General features: G+C 43.1%; 1 protein-coding gene across 9 annotated transcripts in view; it reads left to right on the plus strand.

Moving 5' to 3' along the window:
- Positions 1–24,121, plus strand: part of LIMCH1 (LIM and calponin homology domains 1) — a 217,692-nt gene that overhangs the window by 61,538 nt on the left and 132,033 nt on the right. For all 9 annotated transcript variants that reach the window (XM_079989583.1, XM_079989578.1, XM_079989581.1 and 6 more), the window contains exon 2: positions 16,121–16,191. In XM_079989583.1, coding sequence (XP_079845709.1) covers positions 16,121–16,191 — 71 coding nt within the window. The remainder of the gene's footprint in view (positions 1–16,120; positions 16,192–24,121) is intronic.

The raw sequence follows: 24,121 nt of genomic DNA on the forward strand, positions 1-24,121 counted from the left end.
TGGGCAAACATCAAAACAATTACAGTAGGTTATACATTATTACAGGGAGACATTTCAGTATAATTAGTGCTACCCTGTGTTGTTGTTTTTGACAGTCACTGACTCTGGGTTTTAAACTGCATGGACACATGCCCTCATGTTTGCTAGGACTCTCCCTTATTCTCCATCCCTGAATAAGTCTGCTTATTCTCCTTAGGATTCCTGCCTTGCAGGGGGTTGTACTAGATGACCCTCAGGGTCCCTTCCGACTGTGCAATTCCATGATTCCACCCCCTGGCATCTCTAGGTAGGGTTGGGTTTTAAAGCCCTAAATGGCCTCGGTCCTGTATACCTGAAGGAGCATCTCCACCCCCATCGTTCAGCCCGGACACTGAGATCCAGCGCAGAGTGCCTTCTGGCGGTTCCCTCACTGCGAGAAGCCAAGTTACAGGGAACCAGGCAGAGGGCCTTCTCGGTGGTGGCACCCGCCCTGTGGAACGCCCTCCCTTCAGATGTCAAGGCAATAAGCAACTATTTTACTTTTAAAAGACAACTGAAGTTTAGGGAAGTTTTTAATGTCTGATGCTATATTTATATTGTTTTTAATGTTCGGTTGGAAGCCACCCAGAGTGGCTGGGGAAACCCAGCCAGATGGGCTGGGTATAAATAATAAATTATTATTAATTATTATTGGGGGAAGGCTGCTGCCTGAAACCCTGGAGGGCCGTTTCTAGTAAGTGTCGAGCAGGGGTCAGAAAACTTTTTCAGCAGGGGGCCAGTCCACTGTCCCTCAGACCTTGTGGGGGGCCAGACTATATTTTTTTTTGGGGGGGGGAATGAATTCCTATGCCCCACAAATAACCCAGAGATGCATTTTAAATAAAAGCACACATTGTACTCATGTAAAAACACACTGATTTCCGGACCATCCGTGGGCCAAATTGAGAAGGCGATTGGGCCGCATCCGGCCCACGGGCCTTAGGTTGCCTACCCCTGGTGTAGACAGTGGACCAGTGGTTTGGTGTAAGGCTGCTTCCTGTGTAAAAGATTCCTCCCTCAAATTGCGCTTTCCAGAACATTTGATCAAGAGGCAACAAAGCAAAATCAACAAGTTGTAATAGAAGCTCTACAGATTTGGCTTCAACACCAGTCAGCTGTTGGCCAGTCCATATGGCTGCAGATTGTCTCCTACCTCCTTTCCTCTCCAATCATTTGGTACTGGTTTTTACTTCTAAGTTTTTCGAGCAGACCCAGCCTCTTTCATTTATTCAAACAGCTTCTTAGAGCTTATCCACACTTTCCTCTGCTCTGTCCAGGCACGGTTAAAGCTTCATGTCCAAGTGCCCTCCTTTTTAAATCCGATTAAAATAGGGACGTCCTATTCCATAATAATAATTTTATTATTTATAGCCTGTCCATCTGACTGAGTTGCCACAGCAACTCTGAACAGCTTCCAACATATATAAAAACTTAATAAACATTAAATAACTTCCCTATACAGGACTGTCTTCGGATGTCTTCTAAAGGTCGTATATTTATCTCCTTGCCTCGGGGGTCACATGACTCCATACCCTTCAACATTTCTTCAGTGAAAATAGGGACATCCTAAGGAAAAGTGGGAGATTCCGGGATCAAATCAGAAATGAAGATGGCTTCTGTAAATCCATGACTGTCTCTGGAAAATAGGGACACTTGGAGGGTCTGGAAAATAGGGACACTAGTGGTGGCCAACTTGCCCCATTGATAATAATAATAATAATAATAATAATAATAATAATAATAATTATTCATTATTTATACCCCGCCCATCTGGCTGGGCTTCCCCAGCCACTCTGGGCGGCTTAAAAATAAATAAATTAAAATACTGTACTACATCAAACGTTAAAAGCCTCCCTAAACAGGGCCGCCTTCAGATGTCTTCTAAAAGTCTGGTAGTTGTTGTTCTCTTTGACATCTGGTGGGAGGGCATTCCACAGGGCGGGTGCCACTTCCGAGAAGGCCCTCTGCCTGGTTCCCTGTAACTTGGCTTCTCGCAGTGAGGGAACCGCAAGAAGGCCCTCGGTGCTGGACCTCAGTGTCCGGGTAGAACGATGGGGGTGGAGACGCTCCTTCAGATATACTGGACCGAGGCTGTTTAGGGCTTTAAAGGTCAGCACCAACACTTTGAATTGTGCTCGGAAACGTATTGGGAGCCAATGTAGGTCTTTCAAGACCAGTGTTATATGGTCTCGGCGGCCGCTCCCAGTCACCAGTCTAGCTGCCGCATTGAGTTCAACAAGACACATGTGAATGCGTTTGCAGCTATGGCCATTCCTCATTGAAATGGGATTCAGAATCCACCGTCCCTCTGATATTTCAAGAGTCTTCATTTTCATTTTTTTTAATGAAATAGTGTGATAGACTCCACTGTTGAATTCAGTTCTTCATACCCTAGTTAAGTTTAAAAGCTATTGAAATCAAATCCACTGGGGCTGGTATCTTAAGGGGGTAGGGGACAGCAGAAAACAACAGAAAAGCATTGGTTGCATTATCAGATATGTTTTTAATTGCTTTCTCGTTTTTTGCCGGATTTATTGGGAAAACCCATCAGTACGATAATGGAGCTCAAGGGAGTAAAGGAAGAGACTTGAGTTCCAACTGTCATGTGTCACTCTTTTTAGCTTATATAACCAGACAAGTGGGACCTGCAAAAAACATGTTACAATGTGGAGTGCTCCTGTTCAGGATGTCAGCCAGCTCGGCACCCATGCCTTCTTTCAGAAGACCCCATTCCATTTCCCCACCTCCCAACAGATAGCATTCAATGGCCACTTAGCACGCTCATGCTTCAATGAGCTGTTTGCGGGTTTCCAATCCCTTAGTGTTTCTTCGGATAAAGATACAGTACTTCGTTCTTTTGCAAACCTTTGGGCTCCCCCTGAGCCTACTGTGTGTGAATTGCGCCTTTTTTCTTTTGCTAGATGAGGACCATCATTAAAAGAATGAGTTTGCTGTTTCCACACTTCTGTTTGGAAGCACCAAAAAAAGACTCTGTGTTTGGAAGTTCTGCTCCAAGGTTATCTAATTTCTAGCAGGTGTAGTGGTTAAGAGTGGTAGACTCGTAATCTGGGGAACCGGGTTCGTGTCTCCGCTCCTCCACATGCAGCTGCTGGGTGACCTTGGGCTAGTCACACATCTTTGAAGTCTCTCAGCCCCACTCACCTCACAGAGTGTTTGTTGTGGGGGAGGAAGGGAAAGGAGAATGTTAGCCGCTTTGAGACTCCTTAGGGTAGTGATAAAGCGGGATATCCAATCCAAACTCTTCTTCTTCTTCTTAGTTAGTTAGTTATCAACAGGGAGAAGACATCCTTTGGCAACCTGTCCCAACAAGCAAGTCAGATTTGATGCTCGGGGTTCCCTTGTCGCCATCCCTGTGGTCCTGTGATGGAAGGAGCTGCTTCAGATACACTTCTGGCTGAGCAGCATCTTGTTAAAGGAAGGGAGGCATTGGCTGGCAAAATTTGTCTCTCCTCCTGTTATCTCTAGGTAAAAGGTAAAGGGACCCCTGACCATTAGGTCCAGTCGTGGCCGACTCTGGGGTTGCGGCGCTCATCTCACTTTATTGGCCGAGGGAGCCGGCATACAGCTTCCGGGTCATGTGGCCAGCATGACTAAGCCGCTTTTGGCGAACCAGACCAGCGCACGGAAATGCCGTTTGCCTTCCTGCTGGAGCGGTACCTATTTATCTACTTGCACTTTGATGTGCTTTTGAACTGCTAGGTTGGCAGGAGCAGGGACCGAGCAACGGGAACTCACCCTGTCGCGGGGATTCGAACTGCCACCCTTCTGATCGGCAAGCCCTAGGCTCTGTGGTTTAACCCACAGCGCCACCTGCGTCCCTTCTGTTATCTCTAGCGGCTGTTTTTCCTCTGTTCCTTTCCCTCCAAACCACTAAGAAAGATTCCGGTGATATGACAGCTCTGAATTGATTGGCGATTTGCACACGTCGAGCCTTTAGTGTTGCAGTTGAGACAGCTACAACCAAACTCGAACCGAACAAAAATGAAAGCATTATATACAAGCTTGGGGAAGCGGTGTTGCGCAAAATGAGTTCGCATCAGGATGGGCAATGCTTGTTTTGTTTTCGAATGATTTGTTTCAGGACAGTATGCCAGTTCTATGCACTTTCCTCCACAGTTAGATGGATTTTAAATAGAGCTGAATGAAAACGTCCCTGCAATTTGAAGTTAATTTGAAGGGGTGTGGGTTTCGGGTTTTTTAAGGGGGGGGGGGAAATTGGGCTGTTTATTGTTTACCACAGGCAGCACTGGACTGCTCTTGGCGGCTTTCGAAATATAATTCTAAGCAACAACTCTGTTTTTCAAGGACTCTAACCCTGTGAGAAAATCACAGCCCCTTAGTCCTTGGAGAGATGGCACCAAAAACATTTTTTTTTTCCACAAAAGACAAACCAGTGAGGTGTCTTGACACAAATTTCCACTCACCCCCTGAAATTGCTTCTGTTCCCCATCCCTTTATATTTGAGACATAACATTACAGAAACTATTCACGTATTATGCCGTCATTAAAAGATTTTTAAGCCTGCTTCTGAAACACCCTTTGGGCTGTTCAAATCTCAAAATGTTTTCAGCTCCTGCTAGGATTATTCTGTATAATACAGAGTAAAGCAGAAGGGATGGAAATACACTGACATAAACAAAGGCATGTTGACTGAGAACGACCCAAAGAATTCCTTAAAGACATACCATCTATATTTCAGGGAGATTTGCAATGTTTTTTTTCCAGAGGAAAGTCAAGAGAAGGGCTACTGTTCCAGTTCAGGTGTTAACCTCAAACTTAAATTTATTAGCATTTGTAATTTTCCATGGGGATGAGAAGGCTATAAACTTAATCTGGGAAAAGCTGACTAGACAAATGCAGGATTTTTGAGATTTCTTTTCCCCAGACTTCAGATTCCTATACTTTCTCTTGGTTCATGCACTTTCTCCATTGCATGAATGGGAGTTGCTTTCTGTTTGTTTGAACTTCTGTGGAAAGGAAGAAGCTTCTACCCCCTCAGCGTTTAGAGCACTTCACGATCAAATTGTTAGAAATGGAAGGAAGCCTTGCTTGCTCCATATGGTTGAAGACCAATCAATATGTTGCATTTATTTATTTAACAAATGTGAGCACAACCAATCTCTCCTCTGCTCTTTTCATTTCTCTACGTGTTCAGGGAACCATAGAATCAAAGAATTATAGAGTTGGAAAGGGCTCGGGGTCATCTACTCCAACCCCTTGCAGTGCAGTTTGAGAACCAAGGTACCACTGTACATTGTTGAACTTCAAGAAAAATTCCATGGAATCACACAACTGCCTTTTAAGAATGGGAAGTCGAATGTCACTTTGGTTCCATTGTATCATGTATGTGATGCATTATTCCTATTTTGGAAAGAAAGGAGAACAAAGGAGTGGGAATACCAGTGAGATTTATTCTGCTGTGAAGGATGATCCTCCTGGTACAAGTTTCTCTAGGGAACTTTACAGAGCTGACTTCTTCCATCTTTGCAAAGTGCTAATGGGCTGCTAGGTCAAGTTCACAAATTTGATCTAGCAATTGTAAATAATTATAAACCAAACTAAACTATAAACTTGGCCATCTGGTGCCTGTAATAGCTTAAAAATGGTGCTGAGAGCTTTGTGGGGAACATCAACATCTGGAAGGCAGTATTCAGCAAGTGATGGTACATCTCATACATGTGTGGATTTGCTACGGTTGTGTAACATCCGTTTTCAAGTAGGTTTCAGATGTGTCCCATAATTTTCCCCGGTATAAGACTGGGGCAGCAGAGGGAACTGAGTGGGAGAACCACTCCAGTATCCTATTTGGTTCAGACAACTCCGCCACTGAAACAATAAGGGATTCGGAGATATTCCTCTGGAAGAATTCTGCATATTTTTGGGCCTGTTTCATAGACCATTTAATGCCTCTTACTTGAGCTGCAGCATTTAAACCTACATGAATTGGGTGTGTACCGCTAACCGGGTGCCGGTCAAGCGTTAGCTTGGCCGCTAGAGGTAGGTGGTCACTGGATTGTACATTGTCTACTTTGAAATAAAAGAAGTTTGAAAATAGGTCTTCTGAAACTAGAAGGTAGTCTAGGACACTATTTGATGTTGTGCCCAAATGAGTGAATTCTCCTGGCACGTCCGGAGGGCAGTTGCCATTTAAAATGTTCAAATTCATACGAATGGCCAATTGATAAAGAAGGACTCCCGCCTCATTCACTCTGTTGTCCTAACTGAGTGGACATTCATGAACTGTAGAGGAAAGGACGACATATGTTTAATTTATTTATAAGAATATAAACCGCCAGGTCATAAAAAATATCAGGGTGATGTACAGTAAAATGATTAAAACATCATAAAACTTTGTGTAGTGTTCATTTCAGAAATATGTTTTGGAGATGGTAGTTTCTGCTCAGCACATACAGCTTTCTGGGGGTTCCAGTCCTCTGAATATTCTGCCAGTATGCTTCTGGACAAGGAATGAGAAATTAAAAATACAGTTATTTGGATGAGATTTGTAAACAGATGACACATCTTTAACTTTACAGCCTTTACTAATTATGATTTTAAAAAAAACCCAAAGATGATGAATGCATGTTGTCGTCTCAATTTTTTAATCTTCTCAGCCTTGGTAATTACCAAGATGAAAATAAAAGTGTTACATTGTAAGACAACCAACGCAGTCTTTGAAATGCAGCTTTAAGTTGCTTTAAAAAAATGGAGAAAGGGCACGAAATCTTTGGCCAAAGAGATTTTGTTTCATGAAAATCCTTTTTTTTTTGTACTAATGAAAGGGAGAAGAAATATAATAAGCCTCCTGATGAAATATGAAAACTGCTATCGCCTGTATTTTATCTTAATTGTGTTAAATGTGTTGCTGTTAATAGAAATGTGGACATGCTATATTAGGTATCAGCAACTGTAAGTTCCAAGGCCAAATATGAACCTGTGGCAAACGCTATCCCTGAATAAGAAATCTCTTGTTTTGTTGAAGGCATTAAGCTCACATCACACCCTCCCTAGGGGGCCAAACTTGACAGGTGTGTGGAGCCATAAGGACATCAGATGAGGCTTGTTTTGAAGTCCCAATTGTTGGGACTTCAAAGTGCAGTGGGGGGCGGGGCTGGTTGAAAGACCTTTTGCAAAGAGACCTATGTATCTCTTTGAACCTCTGAAGAGGGCTTTCAAACAGACCCACCCCTGGTGAGCGCAGCCAATGAAGAACCAACACCTCACATTGCAGTGATCTCAGCAGATTGGCAGGTGGAAGTGGTTTTTTTTTTTTTTTTAAATGTCTCACAGGTCAAATTTGATCCACTGGTGGTCCAAGATTGACCCGCAGGTCAGAATTTTATTTTTCATTTTTTACTGTAGTTCTTAGAAGGGTGGTAGTTTCCTTTAGTGGATCAATACATTTATTACCAAGCAGTTGGCAGAATATCTGAACATAGTCCAGTCTTGTGGCCTGCTGTGATTGTCAGTTCTTAGCTTGTCATTAAGTTGGCTTCTTTCAGGTTCTGAATTTGTATTTTATACTTTGCACCTTGTCTTACTTGACTATAATAAGCTTCTGATGGGTGTTCAGTTCTCATTGCCAACTCAGAAGCAAGAGAGGAGTGTGGAGAAAGTTGGATCTGAGGTAACAGAAAGTCTAGTGTGATATCATACCTTCTCCCTGAGTCCAGTTCCAAAGCAGCTTTCCAAGAAATATAATCCCTGAACATACTCTAGATCAGAAATACCATGAGTAGAACGATTCATATTTTTGATCTAGATCCTTATTAAGTCTGGATGCTGTTCTTGTCTATTTTCTGCAATCCCTACCCTTTGATTACCCAGAGGATATTTGTACTCGCCACAGGTGCCCTGCTGAATAACTGTTTCTGTTATGTACTGAAGTTCTCACCCTGAGCCAGCAGGGGGATACTGTAGATAGTTATGCAAATGAAGGATCGAAAGTGACGTTCAGTGATTGGATAGTTTGTATGCAAATGAAGGATCGAAAGTGACATTCAGTGATTGGATAGTTTGTATGCAAATGAAGGATCGAAAGTGACATTCAGTGATTCGATAGTTTTAGAAAATGGCAACAGTTACATTGTTCTGGAGCTCTATATAAGCATGAGCTCCTCAGTCAGTTCTGTTCCAGCTTACAAATAAAGAGCTGCTTTGGAAGAATCGCTGTGTCGTCTGATTTGTTTGCCCACAACTTAACAGTTTGAAAGTCTGCCTAAATCAGAAGAAGAAGAAGAAGAAGAAGAAGAAGAAGAAGAAGAAGAAGAAGTTGTTTATTATTTATACCCTGCTCATCTGACTGGTTTGCCCCAGCCACACTGGGCGGCTTCCAGCATATAAATGATAATAATAATAATAATAATAATAATAATAATAAAACATTAGCCTGAATTTTAAAAAAAGAAACCATAATTGTTACTTTCAAACTTTGGCGTGGGTCTTGATCCAGCACTGAGCATAGTGGAAGCTGCAGTAACTGATTTAAATAGATCATGGATTGTATCTTCCCTTACAAAAAAAAAGGAAGGAAATAAAAAATAATAATTAAGAAAGGAAGACAAAGAGAAGGTACTTGGCATTCTCTCTCTCTCTCTCTCTCCTTGATGCTGATCACAAATTGTTATATACACACAAGAAGCAGCAGCAACAGCAGCAATATAAACAGTCAAGGAAGGAGAGATTGCATGCATAAAAGCCAAGTGAGAAATTACCCTTTTTATTTCTTCGCATTGACACTCTGTTTCAGAATTACTGCTTGCGGTCCCATCGCCACATGGACATTGCATAATGGATGAGTTTGTGCTGTCAGAGGCAGCAGGTGTTCTAACAATAAAAAAAGAGCCGGTTATTGTTTGAGCCAGCATCTCCCCGCCACATGCCCTGTGAACAAAACCTCTCCTGTATCTGGAGCAGCAGGGAAAAACAAAAGCAACAGACCAATTGCCACTTTACCGCATTACAATCTTATTGGATGTTCCAGAAATAAATTAATGTGGGTTTTCACCCCAGCTCTGTTTATGTAGAAATTGATTAGTAATTCCATTTCATCTAGAATTGCATTGTTTGTCACAGATAGGTGCTGTCGACAGATCAATTTTTTTTTAAAAAAAATATTATTTCCAATTATTGCATCGGTGTGTAAATTTGTGCTCAAAAGGAACCACCAGCAAGGTAATTGCTTTCAGACTTACTTTTCTGATGGCTAAAGCCTTCTCTGTATACGTTGGCCACTGAAAGCTAAGTATACTGTTTGCTATTGCAAACAGATTTCAGAGGGAGCAAGAATGCAGATGAAAAAGAAATTGCAAGCATTACTATATATTTCTTAGCCTGAGGACCAGTTTATGCTCTTCTGTCTGCAGATGATGTAAAGATGGCCTTCTGCGTGATATGGGTGGCGCAGGCAGGCTCTTCTATGCTTAATTTATGTGATCTGTTCTCACATTTTTCAGGGCAAAAATGTGGTTTGCTTTGTTGCTCCATATCTCCGATACGCAGAGAGGGCAGAGTGAGCCGAGAATTTCCATATTGTGAACCATGTGCTTCAACCCTAAGAGGGGGGATGTTTTGAGATGAACCATGGCAGAACCTGAAAACAAAAGCTCGCCATGGTTTGTTTATTTTTTTAAATCACTTTATTTGACTTGTGTAACTTCTGTCCCTTGGAGTTAAGTTTTAAGCACAAAAATAAAGAAGTATAGTGAGAACCATAGTATAAAAGGAAAGGAAAATAACAGGGCCATTAGTTGGATATTTACTGGTAGCAGCAAGAATTTGGAAGGGTTTGAGTGGAATTTCTTTGGTAAAATTGGTACAATAAAGTGTGGGAAATGGCCCTTGCTGAAAAACTTTACACAAAAACTATGTATAGCAACAGGATAGAAAAACAGGAAAGAAAGAAAGAAAGAAAGAAAGAAAGAAAGAAAGAAAGGCACATTTACGGTGAAATCGTGGAACTTTATTGCTTTTACAAATAAAAGGGAGTATTATTATTATTATTATTATTATTATTATTATTATTGAATTTATATACCGCCCTATACCTGGGGGTCTCAGGGTGGTCACAGAATAAAATCAAAATATAAAACCACAAAATACTTAATAAAAATAAAAACAGCAGCCCAATACCCTCCCCCACTAAAACACATTTTAAAAGGACATCAGATCAACCAAAGGCCTGGTTAAAAAGGAACATTCTGTATATCCCTACAGCCAGAGGAGCTGGAAGCTTGCTTTTTCTTCAAAACACATGAGCTTTCCTATATATTCAGATACCCCTTGGAGACCCTGCTTCAGACCCCCCCCTGCCATCAGGTGGGTGAGGACCTGAGAGAGGACCTTGTTCAGTCTGTGGTGTTCTTGCTTGGTGCTGAACTTGAAATTCTTCTGGAAAGGCAGAAATCTTTTTACTTCCTAAGGCCTTTTCGTTCCTGAGTCTTAAACAGTGGCGTAGCATGGGTTGTCAGCACCCGGGGCAAGGCAAGTAATTTGCGCCCCCTAACCCGTGGATTTGCGCCTCCTAACCCGTGGATTTGCGCCCCCTAACCCCAAAAGGGACGCAGGTGGCGCTGTGGGTTAAAGCCTCAGCGCCTAGGACTTGCCGATCGAAAGGTCGGCGGTTCGAATCCCTGCGGCGGGGTGCGCTCCCGCTGCTCGGTCCCAGCGCCTGCCAACCTAGCAGTTCGAAAGCACCCCCGGGTGCAAGTAGATAAATAGGGACCGCTTACCAGCGGGAAGGTAAACAGCGTTTCCGTGTGCAGCTCTGGCTCGCCAGATGCAGCTTTGTCACGCTGGCCACGTGACCCGGAAGTGTCTCCGGACAGCGCTGGCCCCTGGCCTCTTAAGTGAGATGGGCGCACAACCCCAGAGTCTGTCAAGACTGGCCCGTACGGGCAGGGGTACCTTTACCTTTACCTTTAACCCTAACCCCCAGATGTTGCGCCCGGTGCGGCTGGCCCCCCCTGCACCCCCATGCTACACCACTGGTCTTAAAGCACTGTTTATAACAGAGGTCGGCAACCTAAGGCCCATGGGCTGGTTCCGGCCCATGAACTTCCTGGAACCGGCCCATGGCCATTCTGTGGATCGGTGTGGGGATTCTGTGAAGAGCGCCGGAAATAGTTTGAGTGCACGCATGGGCGCGCATACTCTGGCCCACCGAGAGGTCTGCCGGGAAATGGACCGGCCCGATCACAAAAAACGTTGCTGACCCCTGGTTTATAACAAGGCTTTCCAATGTGGTTCCCTCACAGTGTTGTTGGACTCCAACACTCACCACACCCAGCAAGCATGGCCAGTGGTTGGGCATGATGGGAAATGTAGTCCAATTTTATTTTTTTTGAAGGCACAACATTGACTAAGCCCGATTTTTACCCTCCCCTGCAAAAATCTCCCAGGTCCTGATCCAGATTGTCCCCCCTGGGTGTTTCTGAAAGAAAATATTGCACTGAATGAAAACAGCAACATAATTAGTATTCTGGCCCAGAGAATTCGAGTCAAGCAAGGGTAGAATAAAGGAATAATTCATTCCATTTTAGAGAATGAAACCAAAGTGGTTTCCAAAAGATCACACAAGAGGTTTGTGGTAATGGCATACAATAAGTACCAAAAACATGCTCCTTTATTGCAAATTACCACCAAGTATTTACCGCCAAATTACAACCAAGCGATTGTGATTCAGCGATACTGGTTAGAGGAAGGGCCCCTCAGGAATCTGAAATACTGTAATGGTGTATTTCATCTACTTGTTACATGTTCATCTTGTCAGATGGCTTTATGGGAGAGGGGGTGAAATGGAGCAGGGACAAATAATGTGATCTTCTGTGGAAGCTTACTTTCCCCCCTATAAATGGACTAATTTTGTGTGGCAAGCAACCCAATTCTCAAAGCTGTTCTCCAGCAGAAATTTATGCTGCAGTCTATGAACCACTTACTTCATAGTAGTTTGGTTGAATAAAATGGAAGAGTTTCAGGGCCCTTTCAGGCTCCCGGCTGCCCAGGCGTACTCTAGGGTTAAACCGAGAAATCTGTGGATTTCAACCTCTCAATGTCTTCAAGATAATCTGTGGAGCTATTTTACTCTACTGTAGTATTCTCTAACGAAAAAGCCATCTTTGCTTGAGGCCAAAATGCATCTGTTTTGACTGTTTTGCTCTAAACAGAGCCGTATGGGACCTATTTAGTGCAAATGAGCAGATAAATGGCTGTTTTTATCAAGCACAATCCCCCATATCCTTTCTAGGACAAACGATCTCTTCATGGCTGTGTTTCACATAATGCAATCCCCTTCCTTCCTCGCTTGCTATCCATCTCATGTAGAAACCAAATAATTGCCTCCAGGAGCAAGCCAAGGTCTCATTAAGCTTTGGCACTGCCCAGTCAGTTGGCTTCCAATATGTTGCGGGATAGGAAAAATTTCACCTGGGGACAGCATCTGCTTAGTTATTTGTAACCTTTTGCTTTTCCCCTCCCTTCCTTAAGCTGTTCTGACACCTGGGGCTTGTTAGGCTAATGCAGTGGATCATGTCAAGCCTCAGTAATATGAACTGATGCATACTGACAACAATTGTGGTAATATGGCTTTGTTTAGCGGTCTGGCTTTTGGCGTTGATCTGGCTTATTGATATAGCTATCTGCGTCGTATTATGTATAACTTTATTGTTTTTATTGTATTAGTGGTTTTTGTTGTTGCTGGAAGCTGATTCAAGTGAGTAATGGGGCAAATTTAGAAAGGTATCCGTTTTAAAAATATGTAATTTTAAAAGAACACAGATAAGTGAGCTCTTTGGCTCTCACTTCAGTCCCAGGAAAAAAGAAACTGGGTGTGCGTGGGGGAATCCATGCGTCAAACCTAGGACAAGGAAGGATGTCTCCCAGACTGCCAATCCTCAAACATTCTCCACTCTTCCACTCAGTGGTGATGGTGGGAAGTACAGTGGTACCTCGGGTTAAGTACAGTCATACCTCAGGTTGAATGTGCTTCAGGTTGAGTGCTTTCGGGTCGCGCTCCGTGGCAGCCCGGAAGTAACGGAGCGCGTTACTTCCGGGTTTCGCCACTCGCGCATGCGCAGACGCTCAAAACGGTGTCGCGCGCATGCGCAGAAGTGGCAAAACGTGACCCGTGCATGCGCAGATGCACTGTCGCGTCTTATGTTCCATTCAGGATGCGAACGGGGCTCCGGAACGGATACCGTTTGCGTCCCGAGGTACCACTGTACTTAATTCGCTCCGGAGGTCTGTTCTTAACCTGAAACTGTTCATAACCTGAAGCACCACTTTAGCTAATGGGGCCTCCTGCTGCCGCCGCGCTGCTGGAGCACGATTTCTGTTCTCATCCTGAAGCAAAGTTCTTAACCCAAGGTACTATTTCTGGGTTAGCGGAGTCTGTAACCTGAAGCGTCTGTAACCTGAAGTGTATGTAACCTGAGGCACCACTGTATGATGTTGAACTCAGGATGAAAGGGAGAAGCGTGCTAAGAGGAAGGCACGCTTGGCAAACCCTCACCATGATCAACACCCGCCAGGAAACCTATGTCCCCACTGTGGAAGGACTTGTGGATCCAGAATTGGCCTCCGCAGTCACTTACGGACTCACTGTTAAAACCATGTTCATGGAAGACAATCTTACTTGGGTATGAGTGATCTCCAAAGAAGAAGAAAGATAGGAAATGTAGTTTTCCCATGGGATCCTCCATAGTTTCCCCACACCCTATCACTCTGTTAGCCAGCAAGAAAGGAACAATTTCCCCTTCCCTTCAATACAGTTTTGGTGCTCCTTTGGTCATAAACAGAAGGGAAGCCCCCCGTGGCACAATGGGTCAGTTAGTGTGTCTGGCTGTCTGGCAGGATTCCTGCATTGCAAGTTGTCTCCACCTCCACTCTTCCCTTTCATAGAATTGTAGAGTTGGAAGGGACCCTGAGGGTCATCTAGGCCAGCTGCCTGCAATGCAGGAATCTCAACACGCGTTGGTCTCCCATCCAATATGAAACCATACCGGACCCTGCTTAGCTTTGTGAATGTGCTGGCAGTTTTATTGCTGCACCGCTTGGGGAGATTGAGATGTATAGTAGGGACAGGCAGCAGTGGTGGCGGGCTGAGGTTGGAAATTCTTTTCCCACTCAGGATTTTCTTATGAGCCAGAGAAGATGTTTGGGGTGTGTAAAATTTGCCTCTGATTTTGAATTGGGATTTCTTGATTCCAAGCCTGAATCTGAAGAGCTTCACTATCTTGTTTACTTATCTCCCATTCATTCTGGCAGGTTTGATGCAGGCCATACTCTGCTCCTCTTTAGGCTGAAGGTCCTCACCCCTGCATTCGACTGAGTTTAGTCTCTCCGTGCTCACATGTCCTTGTTTTCCTTGGTAAACACACATTTCATGTATGTCAACTAACAGCAATAGAATCATTCCATTGCTAAGACTGAACACAACCTCTTTAAAGAGGAAAATATAACAAAGATGATGAAATCATACCGTTTGTTGTACGTGTGTAGATGACAAATTACATTGAGCTTTGGTTCTTTGATTTTAATCATGGTATCACATGAAAAGCAGCCTCTTCCTGTTTTTCTACGTTTTATAAATCTTATCAAAGGCTTGGCAAATAGCTCAAGCATCAGTAGAGAATGAGATATGCTTGTGAGGTTCTGTGTGCTCTTAAAGAGGCTGCAAAGGCAATGCTTGCTTCAGCTAGGAATTTGGGCAGAAGGCTTCTCGTTTCTGCCCCTGGTACTGCACTGCACAAATGATTGAATAAATTGTCAGCTCTGCATCCTGCAGCTCTCCCCAAAATATCACCCTGTGTGTTAAGCATAGGAGGGATGGAGTACAAAAGTGCTGTAGGTGCCTTTGCAGTGTAGCATCATTTAAAGATGTTGTGTGTGTGTGTGGAATGGATGCTTCTGCTCTCTGACCATTGGGAAAGTGGACCTGAATAATTTGTGGCTAACTCGATTCAAATAGATTTAGATTTGGGGTCATTTGCTTTGGAAAGGTTTCAGTTTGCATCAGGGAATTTTCAGCAGCCCTAGAGCAGGAGTGGGGAACCTGTGACTCTCTGGAAGTTGCTGGAATCAAACTTCCATAATTCCCAACCACCATTGCAAAGGGTTGGGGATGATGAGAGTTTGGGCCCCTCCAAATGTTGCCGAACCACAGTTTCCCCACTCCTGGTCTGGAGAATGATGTAATTATCATCCTTATTTCACTTAGCTTTAGTAAGCAAAGCTAAATACATGGAAATGGCCACGTTTGTCCAGTTGTATTTATTTGTGTTTGGTGTCCATTCATTTTTGCCAATGAACTTGTGAAATGGGAAAAAAATTATATGTGAAATGTAAAGCACTGGAAATTTCTGAGGGGAAAAGTTCATTGAGTCATACCCACGCTTTAACTACCTCTACAAAGTAAAATTTATTTTTTATAGTTTTCTCAGAAATGGGGCTTCCTGGTTTGTATTTTCCAATACCTTGTGTAACAACTGTATATGATTTATTTGGGCACAGATAGCCCTTTGAGAACTTATTCAAAGTAAAAATCCCCAAAAAGTGGTATGAACATGCTCTCAGTCCCTTTTGTAGACCTGGGATCTTCAACTGAAGGGTGGTATATACAAATTTAATTAACAACAACAACAACAAACATAGGAAAGAGCCTACCTACTTCATTAAATGTGTCAAAATGTATCATGAGTTGGTACTTCTCAGCATATCAGTATTTTGGGGATTGTATATAATAATTATAAATTGCCTGAATACAGCTTTGCAGTTGACCATTGATAGTGACAGTTTTAGGCTTTACCAAATGATGGCGTAAATTTGAATGAAGTGTTAGGTCAGTTTTCCTAAAGTGATAAGACTGTATCCAATTAATTCATATTCAGAGTAGTAGACCCACTGAAGTCTTACATGGGATACAGTGTATAAGCTGAAAATAAATTTCTAGGCTGTGACTAAGGCTGTTTCAGAAGTGCCAGAAAATACTGAGCTGGGGTGCTTTATGATGAAGTTTGTTTTTGTTCAGAAAACCGTCCCAAACCCTAAAATTTGATGGACTAATCCCCACCTCCTTCTTTTACAGCAAGTTACGGGGAGAACCTTTGGTGATAAAGATTTTCGGTCTGGATTAGAAAACGGTGTTCTGCTGTGTGAGTAAGTAAAACTGCACCTTGAACTATGAGTTTTAAGTTCTTTTTGTGAAGTCCTCGTAATAATAGCTATAGCGTTCAAGTTATCTATCCTTTGGAGATAGATTTGAGGAAGATTCACACAACCATTTTTTGTTCGTTTGCTTTTTGTCGAGTTTGGTTTGTTGACCTGGCTTTGGGAATGTTTCGCCAGCTGCCTAGATGGCCCCCTCGGATGTGCTAAAAAGCACATTGTGCTATGACTTCCTAGGAAGAAAAGTTACTTTTCCAGACATTATAGTACAGACCTGCTGTTAGGAGTCATCCAACCTCAAGCCAAAGGAAACTTCTTGTGTGGAGCACCTCCAACTTAAACAAGTGTAGCCAAAGCAAACAACTGAGGCTCGTCATCAAATGTGTTGCATGCTTAGGAACTGGATGGTCATGGTGGGTTGTCCAAGCGTCCTCCAAAGTATACATGCACATCTGGTGGGAACGCTGCCATTCTTGATGTAATATACCTCTTTGTGGAATGGACGAGGGAGACTCTCAAATATCAGCCAATATTATTTAACATGCAGGCTTCTGCTGTTGCCTAGCAAGCATTCTTCACAGCTCAAGAAATTGGCCTTAGTGTGAACAGAGAGTCCACCAGGATGCTTTGTTTTGTGTTAATACATGACCATTTCCAAAGTTCTGTCATATTTAACAGGGGCCGCCAGAAGTAGATTACAGGATGGGGACTTGCAGGTAAAGGCTGACTCCGCTCTCAAGGGTCACATTGAGTTTTGTGGGGCAAAACCTATCTACATTATTCTGCAAGTCATTCATTTATTGAGATTAAAACTTTTTGTTAAAGTAAGTTGTACTCAGAGTAGTCTACTCTGAATATTACTCACAAAAGTTATTATGTGTACTCTAAAATGTACTTCAAAATTTATTTTCAGTGACAACTGCACCAGAACATTCAAGAAGTGCAATATCTTGCGCACAATTAACTTCTAGTCTGCTCATTAGACTGGGACAGGCATAGGCAAACTCCAGCCCTCCTGATGTTTTGAGACTACAGTTCCCACTGACCACTGGTCCTGTTAGATAGGGATGGTGGGAATTGTAGTTCCAAAACATCTGGAGGGACGGAGTTTGCCTATGCCTGGACTGGGAGATCAGAGCCGGCCCTACTGTTAGGCAAAGTGGGGAAACCATTACAGGAGGTAAACGCTGGATGGTAGCAGAAAGCACAGCCCCCTTGCTGTTTCTCCTAAGCCCCCTGGGCATCTCCTCTCTTTTCAAGGACAGAGCTATGTATGCCACATGACATTTTCCATCCCACCCCCTTCGCTTGCTGTCTTGGGTGTTGTGGAAGATGCTACTCCATCACCACTAGTGAGTTAAGATTTAACTTCCAGTCTAGTTAATTTCTGTATGTGGAATGAGGACAGGGCCAAGCAGCTAAAGTGGAATATCTCTGACGCTACCTGCCCCTAACATGCAGGTTCAATAGTTCAATTGTGGGAGTGTAATGGCAGGGTGCTACTTCACAGGTATGAGGGTAAAGGGTAAAAGGTAAAAGGTAAAAGGTAAAGGACCCCTGGAGGGATGCGGGTGGTGCTGTGGTCTAAACCACTGAGCCTAGGGCTTGCCGATCAGAAGGTTGGTTGTTTGAATCCCCGCTACAGGGTGAGCTCCTGTTGCTCTGTCCCAGCTCCTGCCAACTTAGCAGTTCGAAAGCATGTCAAAGTGCAAGTAGATAAATAGGTACCGCTCCGGCGGGAAGGTAAACGGCGTTTCCTTTTTTTTTTTTTATTAAAATTTTTATTACATTTTCAGTTTACAGAAAAGAAAAAGAAGGACAAACCAGAAAAAAGAAAGAAAGAAAAACAATCCAACTTTCAAAATACATTTTTAGGTTACTAACTGGACTTCCCCACATCTCCCTCACTCTGCGTTCTTTACAATAAACATATCAGCAAATTATTACCTTGTTTCGTATCTTATTTATATCTTTCAGAGTGTTTTACTTCTAAATTTAAAGTACCTTTTGTCAAATATTTATACCTTAAGATAATACATAAAATAACTTTAAATTTCAACTTTTTCTTACTTATAACTTAACTTTCTATTTTCCTAATCTAATTGCAGGAGCTAAAATTTCCAAGTCATGCAGATTCTTAACATTCATACAACTTATAATGTTTTTGTAAATAGTCCTTAAATTTCTTCCAGTCCTCTTCCATTGTCTCTTCTCCCAGATCTCAGATTCTGCCAGTCATTTCAGCCAGTTCCCTATAGTCCATCAACTGCGTCTGCCACTCTTCCAGCGTGGGAAGGTCTTGTATCTTCCAATATTTTGCAATGAGTATTCTTGCTGCTGTAGTTGCATACATAAAAAAAGTTCTATCCTTCTTTAACACCTTTTGGTCCACAATGCCCAGGAGGAAGGCCTCTGGTTTCTTAGGGAAGGTGTACCTAAACACCTTTTTTAACTCATTATAGATCATTTCCCAGAAGGCCTTCACTTTTGGACAAGTCCACCAAAGATGAAAGAATGTCCCTTCAGCCTCCTTACATTTCCAACATTTATTATCAGACCGATGATATATTTTTGCAAGTTTGACTGGGGTCATGTACCACCTATATATCATTTTCATAATATTTTCCTTCAGGGCATTACATGCCGTGAATTTCATTCCAGTGGTCCATAACCTTTCCCAGTCTTCTAACATAATGTTGTACCCAATATCCTGAGCCCATTTTATCATGGCTGATTTGACTATCTCATCCTGGGTGTTCCATTTAAGCAGCAAGTTATACATTCTCGAAAGCGCCTTGGTCTTAGGTTCTAACAGTTCTGTCTCTAATTTCGATTTTTCCACCTGGAATCCTATTTTTTTGTCTGACTTAAAAACCTCTTGAATTTGAGCATAATGAAACCAGTCTTGCACCCTATTCTTTAATTTTTCAAAGCTCTGCAGCCTCCAATTATCTCCAATTTTTTCTATTATTTCCCAGTATTTCGGCCATCCGGCCTCCATATTGGGTTTTTTTCGAACCTTGGTCTCCGCTGGTGATAACCACCTCGGGGTCTTACCTTCCAATAAGTCTTTGTATTTTGTCCAGACCATAAATATAGCTTTCCTGACAATATGGTTTTTAAACATTTTATGAACCTTTACCTTATCGTACCACAAATATGCATGCCATCCAAAACATTATTATACCCTTCCAGATCTAGGACGTCAGTGTTCTCAAGGAGTAACCAATCTTTCATCCAGCAGAAAGCCACAGCTTCATAATATAACCTTAAATCTGGCAGGGCAAACCCCCCTCTCTCTTTTGCATCCGTTAATATTTTAAATTTTATTCGGGGCTTTTTGCCCTGCCAGACAAACCTAGAAATATCTTTCTGCCACTTCCCAAAACACTCCACTCTGTCCACGATCTGTAGGGTCTGAAACAAAAATAACATCTTCGGCAATACATTCATCTTTATAGCTGCAATTCGACCCAACAAGGAAAGTTTCAATCTTGACCAGATCTCTAAATCTTTCTTAATTTCTGACCAGCATTTTTCATAATTATCTTTAAATAGATTCAAATTTTTGGCAGACAAGTTTACCCCTAGGTATTTTACATGTTTAACAACATTTAACTCTGTCTCTTTCTGAAACCCATCTATTTCCAAAGGTGTCAGATTTTTCTCCAAAACCTTGGTTTTTTTCTTGTTCAGTTTGAACCCCGCTACCTGACCAAATTCATAAATTAATTCTAACACTCTCTTCGTACTAGATTCTGGCTCCTGTAGTGTTAAAACCAAATCATCTGCAAAAGCTTTCAATTTAAATTGTTTCACTCCGACCTGTATTCCTTGTACCAACCGGTCTTCCCTAATCATGTTCAAAAGCACCTCCAGAACAGAAATAAATAACAGAGGGGATAGGGGGCAACCTTGTCGTGTTCCTTTTTCAGGTAAACGGCGTTTCCATGCACTGGTTTCACCAGAAGAGACTTAGTCATGCTGGCCACATGACCCAAAAAAACTGTCTGTGGACAAACGTCGGCTCCCTCAGCCAGTAAGGCAAGATGAGCGCCACAACCCCAGAGTCGTTCGCGACTGGACTTAACTGTCAGGGGTCCTTTACCTTTACCTTTTAAAGGATCCCTGGATGGTTAAGTCCAGTCAAAGGCGACTATAGGCCGAGGACTTTCAGGCCGAAGGAGCCAGCATTTGTCCACATATGGCTTTCCATGTCATGCGGCCAGCATGGTTAAACCACTTCTGGCACAGCAGAACATTGTGATGGAAACCAGAGCACCTGGAAATGCTGTTTACCTTCATGTCGCAGCGGTACCTATTTCTCTACTTGCACTGCTGTGCTTTTGAACTGCTAAGTTGGCAGAAGCTGGGACAGAGCAACGGGAGTTCACCCCATTGCAGGGATTTGAAGCGCTGATCTTCTGTTCGGCAAGCCCAAGAGGCTTAGTGGTTTAGACCACAGTGCCACCCGTGTCCCTAGTACCTCACAGGATCTCCTCAAACCTAGTGGCAGGCCTATTTTTGAGGTAGATTAGGGTGGCTGAGAGTGACCTAAGGGCCATGGTCATCCAGTGAACTTCATAGTTCTCACAGCTCTCTAACCTACCTCATAAAGTTGTTGTAAGGAAAAAGTCATGTATGCCACTTTGAGCTCCTTGGAAGAAGGGTTGGATATAAAAGTCCATATGGATGTGTTCTTCACTGTACTTCCCCGTGTTACCAAATACGTGCATGACGAACTGAAAACTATATTTGAAAACTAGTCGTACATTTCGTCCTTGGCTAATAGTGCCTTTGGTAGAAAAGTGCTTAATTAACAGGGAATTAAGTTACCGCTCAGCTCATGTTGCCCTATTAATCCCAGTCTAACCAATTTGTGGACCTTTAGTACAAAAGAAGAGGGGGAAAATGCCTTGCTTGCTTGCAAATACCCTTTGTCTGACCAATGAGGTTCACAGACCTGACTTACCCTGGTGGAGATTGTTCCGTTGCACTCTGGCGTGAGTGTGATCGCCTCTTGTGAATCCTGCTTGCCAGGGATCTAGTGTTCCTCAGTCAGCCATCTGGCAACCTTGACAAGCAAACCCTATCATTTAAGTGCAGAGGTGGACAGAGAGCATCTTGGCAATTGTGTTCGGTTGCCTTCCCCTTTCCCAGGGGCATGTCTGGGAAGTGGTTTGACCATTGCATTGCTGAGGTAATTGGAGTCATGCAGGGTCAAACCTGTAAAAACCCCACCCTTTCCTGTCTGGAGCAGAATTGGGTGGGGCTGTGTGCACAATCAGTGGCATCTGTCACTTATCTTTCCTTCACAGTCGGGTTGCGGGTGGCGCTGTGGTCTAAACCACTGAGCCTCTTGGGCTTGCCGATTGGAATGTGGGCAGTTCAAGTCCGTGCGACGGGGTAAGCTCCCATTGCACTGTCCCAGCTCCTGCCAACCTAGCAGTTGAAAAGCACACCAGTGCAAGTAAATAAGTAGGTACCGCTGTGGCGGGAAGGTAAATGGCGTTTCTGTGTGCTCTGCCACCTGTCACGGTGTCCTGTTGCACCAGAAGCAAGCCATGCTGGCCGCATGACCCAGAAAGCTGTCTGTGGACAAACGCCAGCTCCCTCGGAAAAGCGGAGATGAGCGCCACATCCCATAGTTGCCTTTGACTGAACTGAACTGTCCGGGGGTCCTTTACCTTTACCTACCTTCACAGTATTAAAAGCAACTTACCATTTTGTACTTTGCTAGTTAGAAAATAGCAACATGTGCCTCACCCCAGTAAAAAATGGCGCATGTCTGGTTTTAAACTGGTTGATTTTCTCAGCAAAACTCGTGCGTGTGGCATCTAGGTATGGATAAATTCTCCCCTTCCATGTAAGGCTCATAGATTTCATATTCTTGAACCCTGAGGACAAAATGAGGGGCAGACTGAATCCTGTTGAGAAAGAACGTTCCAGAGGTTATGATGCTGGGGTGATTAAAGTATCCATACAGCTATTATGGGCATGTAAGAGATGTTCCTCCCTCCGTTGTATGATTGTGATAGTGTTACCAGAAAGAAAAGGCATATTTGCTGTCTCAAATGTAGGCCTCAAAAAAGTACGTCACTTGTAACCCCAAGTTCAAATGATCTATGACTTTAACAATTGCAGAGTAATTTATATTAAAACTATATTAACTTGTGCTTATTTTGTGGTTTGCTTCTCATTGATGTTCTCATTTGTTTGTGTGATATATGCGCTTCCTGTTTCATTGTTAGAGGCTTAAAAAAATATATATATACCCCCAATTAGACCCGATCGTGCTTTGTTTTCACTGCACTGAGAGATGGAAAGCGATGTCTTATTTGCAACTGGTGTGCATGAGGGAAATCTGGAGGGACCTGAAGAAAGATTAAAATGGAGAGTGGTATTTTGAAGCTCTTTTCCCTGCTGAAAGAAAGCCAGTTTGGGTTTGTGGGTGCTCAGACTAATTGAAGGCTGGCCAAAGTATATGCAGCCAGGTTTAATACACCTGCAACTTGCTTCTGTTAAAACTTTTCAGTGTAAGGGAAAGTTCAAGGGATGGCTCTTACTATTACGTTCCATTCTATAGTCCAGATATCTCAGTACATAATACACGAGTTTCTCATCAAATCTGTCTTCAACAAAAATATGTGTACATGGTGACTTGGAAAGGAATGTGCGTATTATAGTAACAGACTGGGTAAAAGGACGTATGCCATAGATCTGAAAGTGTGAAAACCATTTTTGAGTAGCCGTTCTTCTTTTTGGGTTTAAAGCAACACTTCTGTTTTTCATAACATTACTCGATTCAATTGCTAATGCAGCTGTGCTCAGGCGCTAAGCTCTTTCGTTTTTTTTAAGGAGTGATTTCATGGCTTCTGGCACAGTGGTTTGGATTGACTAATACTGCGTAAAGCAATTTTTTGCAGGAGCTGTCTTTGTGTGCCAGAATAAGAGGCAATTCCCATTGAGTTCCTTTTTAGTTTTGAATCATAGAATCATAGAATCATAGAGTTGGAAGAGACCACAAGGGCCATCGAGTCCAACCCCCTGCCAAGCAGGAAACACCATCAGAGCACTCCAGACATATGGTTGTCAAGCCTCTGCTTAAAGACCTCCAAAGAAGGAGACTCCACCACACTCCTTGGCAGCAAATTCCACTGTCGAACAGCTCTTACTGTCAGGAAGTTCTTCCTAATGTTTAGGTGGAATCTTCTTTCTTGTAGTTTGGATCCATTGCTCCGTGTCCGCTTCTCTGGAGCAGCAGAAAACAACCTTTCTCCCTCCTCTATGTGACATCCTTTTATATATTTGAACATGGCTATCATATCACCCCTTAACCTCCTCTTCTCCAGGCTAAACATGCCCAGCTCCCTTAGCCGTTCCTCATAAGGCATCGTTTCCAGGCCTTTGACCATTTTGGTTGCCCTCCTCTGGACACATTCCAGTTTGTCAGTGTCCTTCTTGAACTGTGGTGCCCAGAACTGGACACAGTACTCCAGGTGAGGTCTGACCAGAGCAGAATACAGTGGCACTATTACTTCCCTTGATCTAGATGCTATACTCCTATTGATGCAGCCCAGAATTGCATTGGCTTTTTTAGCTGCCGCGTCACACTGTTGGCTCATGTCAAGTTTGTGGTCAACCAAGACTCCTAGATCCTTTTCACATGTACTGCTCTCAAGCCAGGTGTCACCCATCTTGTATTTGTGCCTCTCATTTTTTTTGCCCAAGTGCAATACTTTACATTTCTCCCTGTTAAAATTCATCTTGTTTGTTTTGGCCCAGTTCTCTAATCTGTCAAGGTCGTTTTGAAGTGTGATCCTGTCCTCTGGGGTGTTAGCCACCCCTCCCAGTTTGGTGTCATCTGCAAATTTGATCAGGATGCCCTTGAGTCCATCATCCAAGTCGTTGATAAAGATGT

The sequence above is a fragment of the Podarcis cretensis genome (assembly GCF_951804945.1).
Source record: "Podarcis cretensis genome assembly, chromosome: 9".
NCBI classification, from domain to species: domain Eukaryota; kingdom Metazoa; phylum Chordata; class Lepidosauria; order Squamata; family Lacertidae; genus Podarcis; species Podarcis cretensis.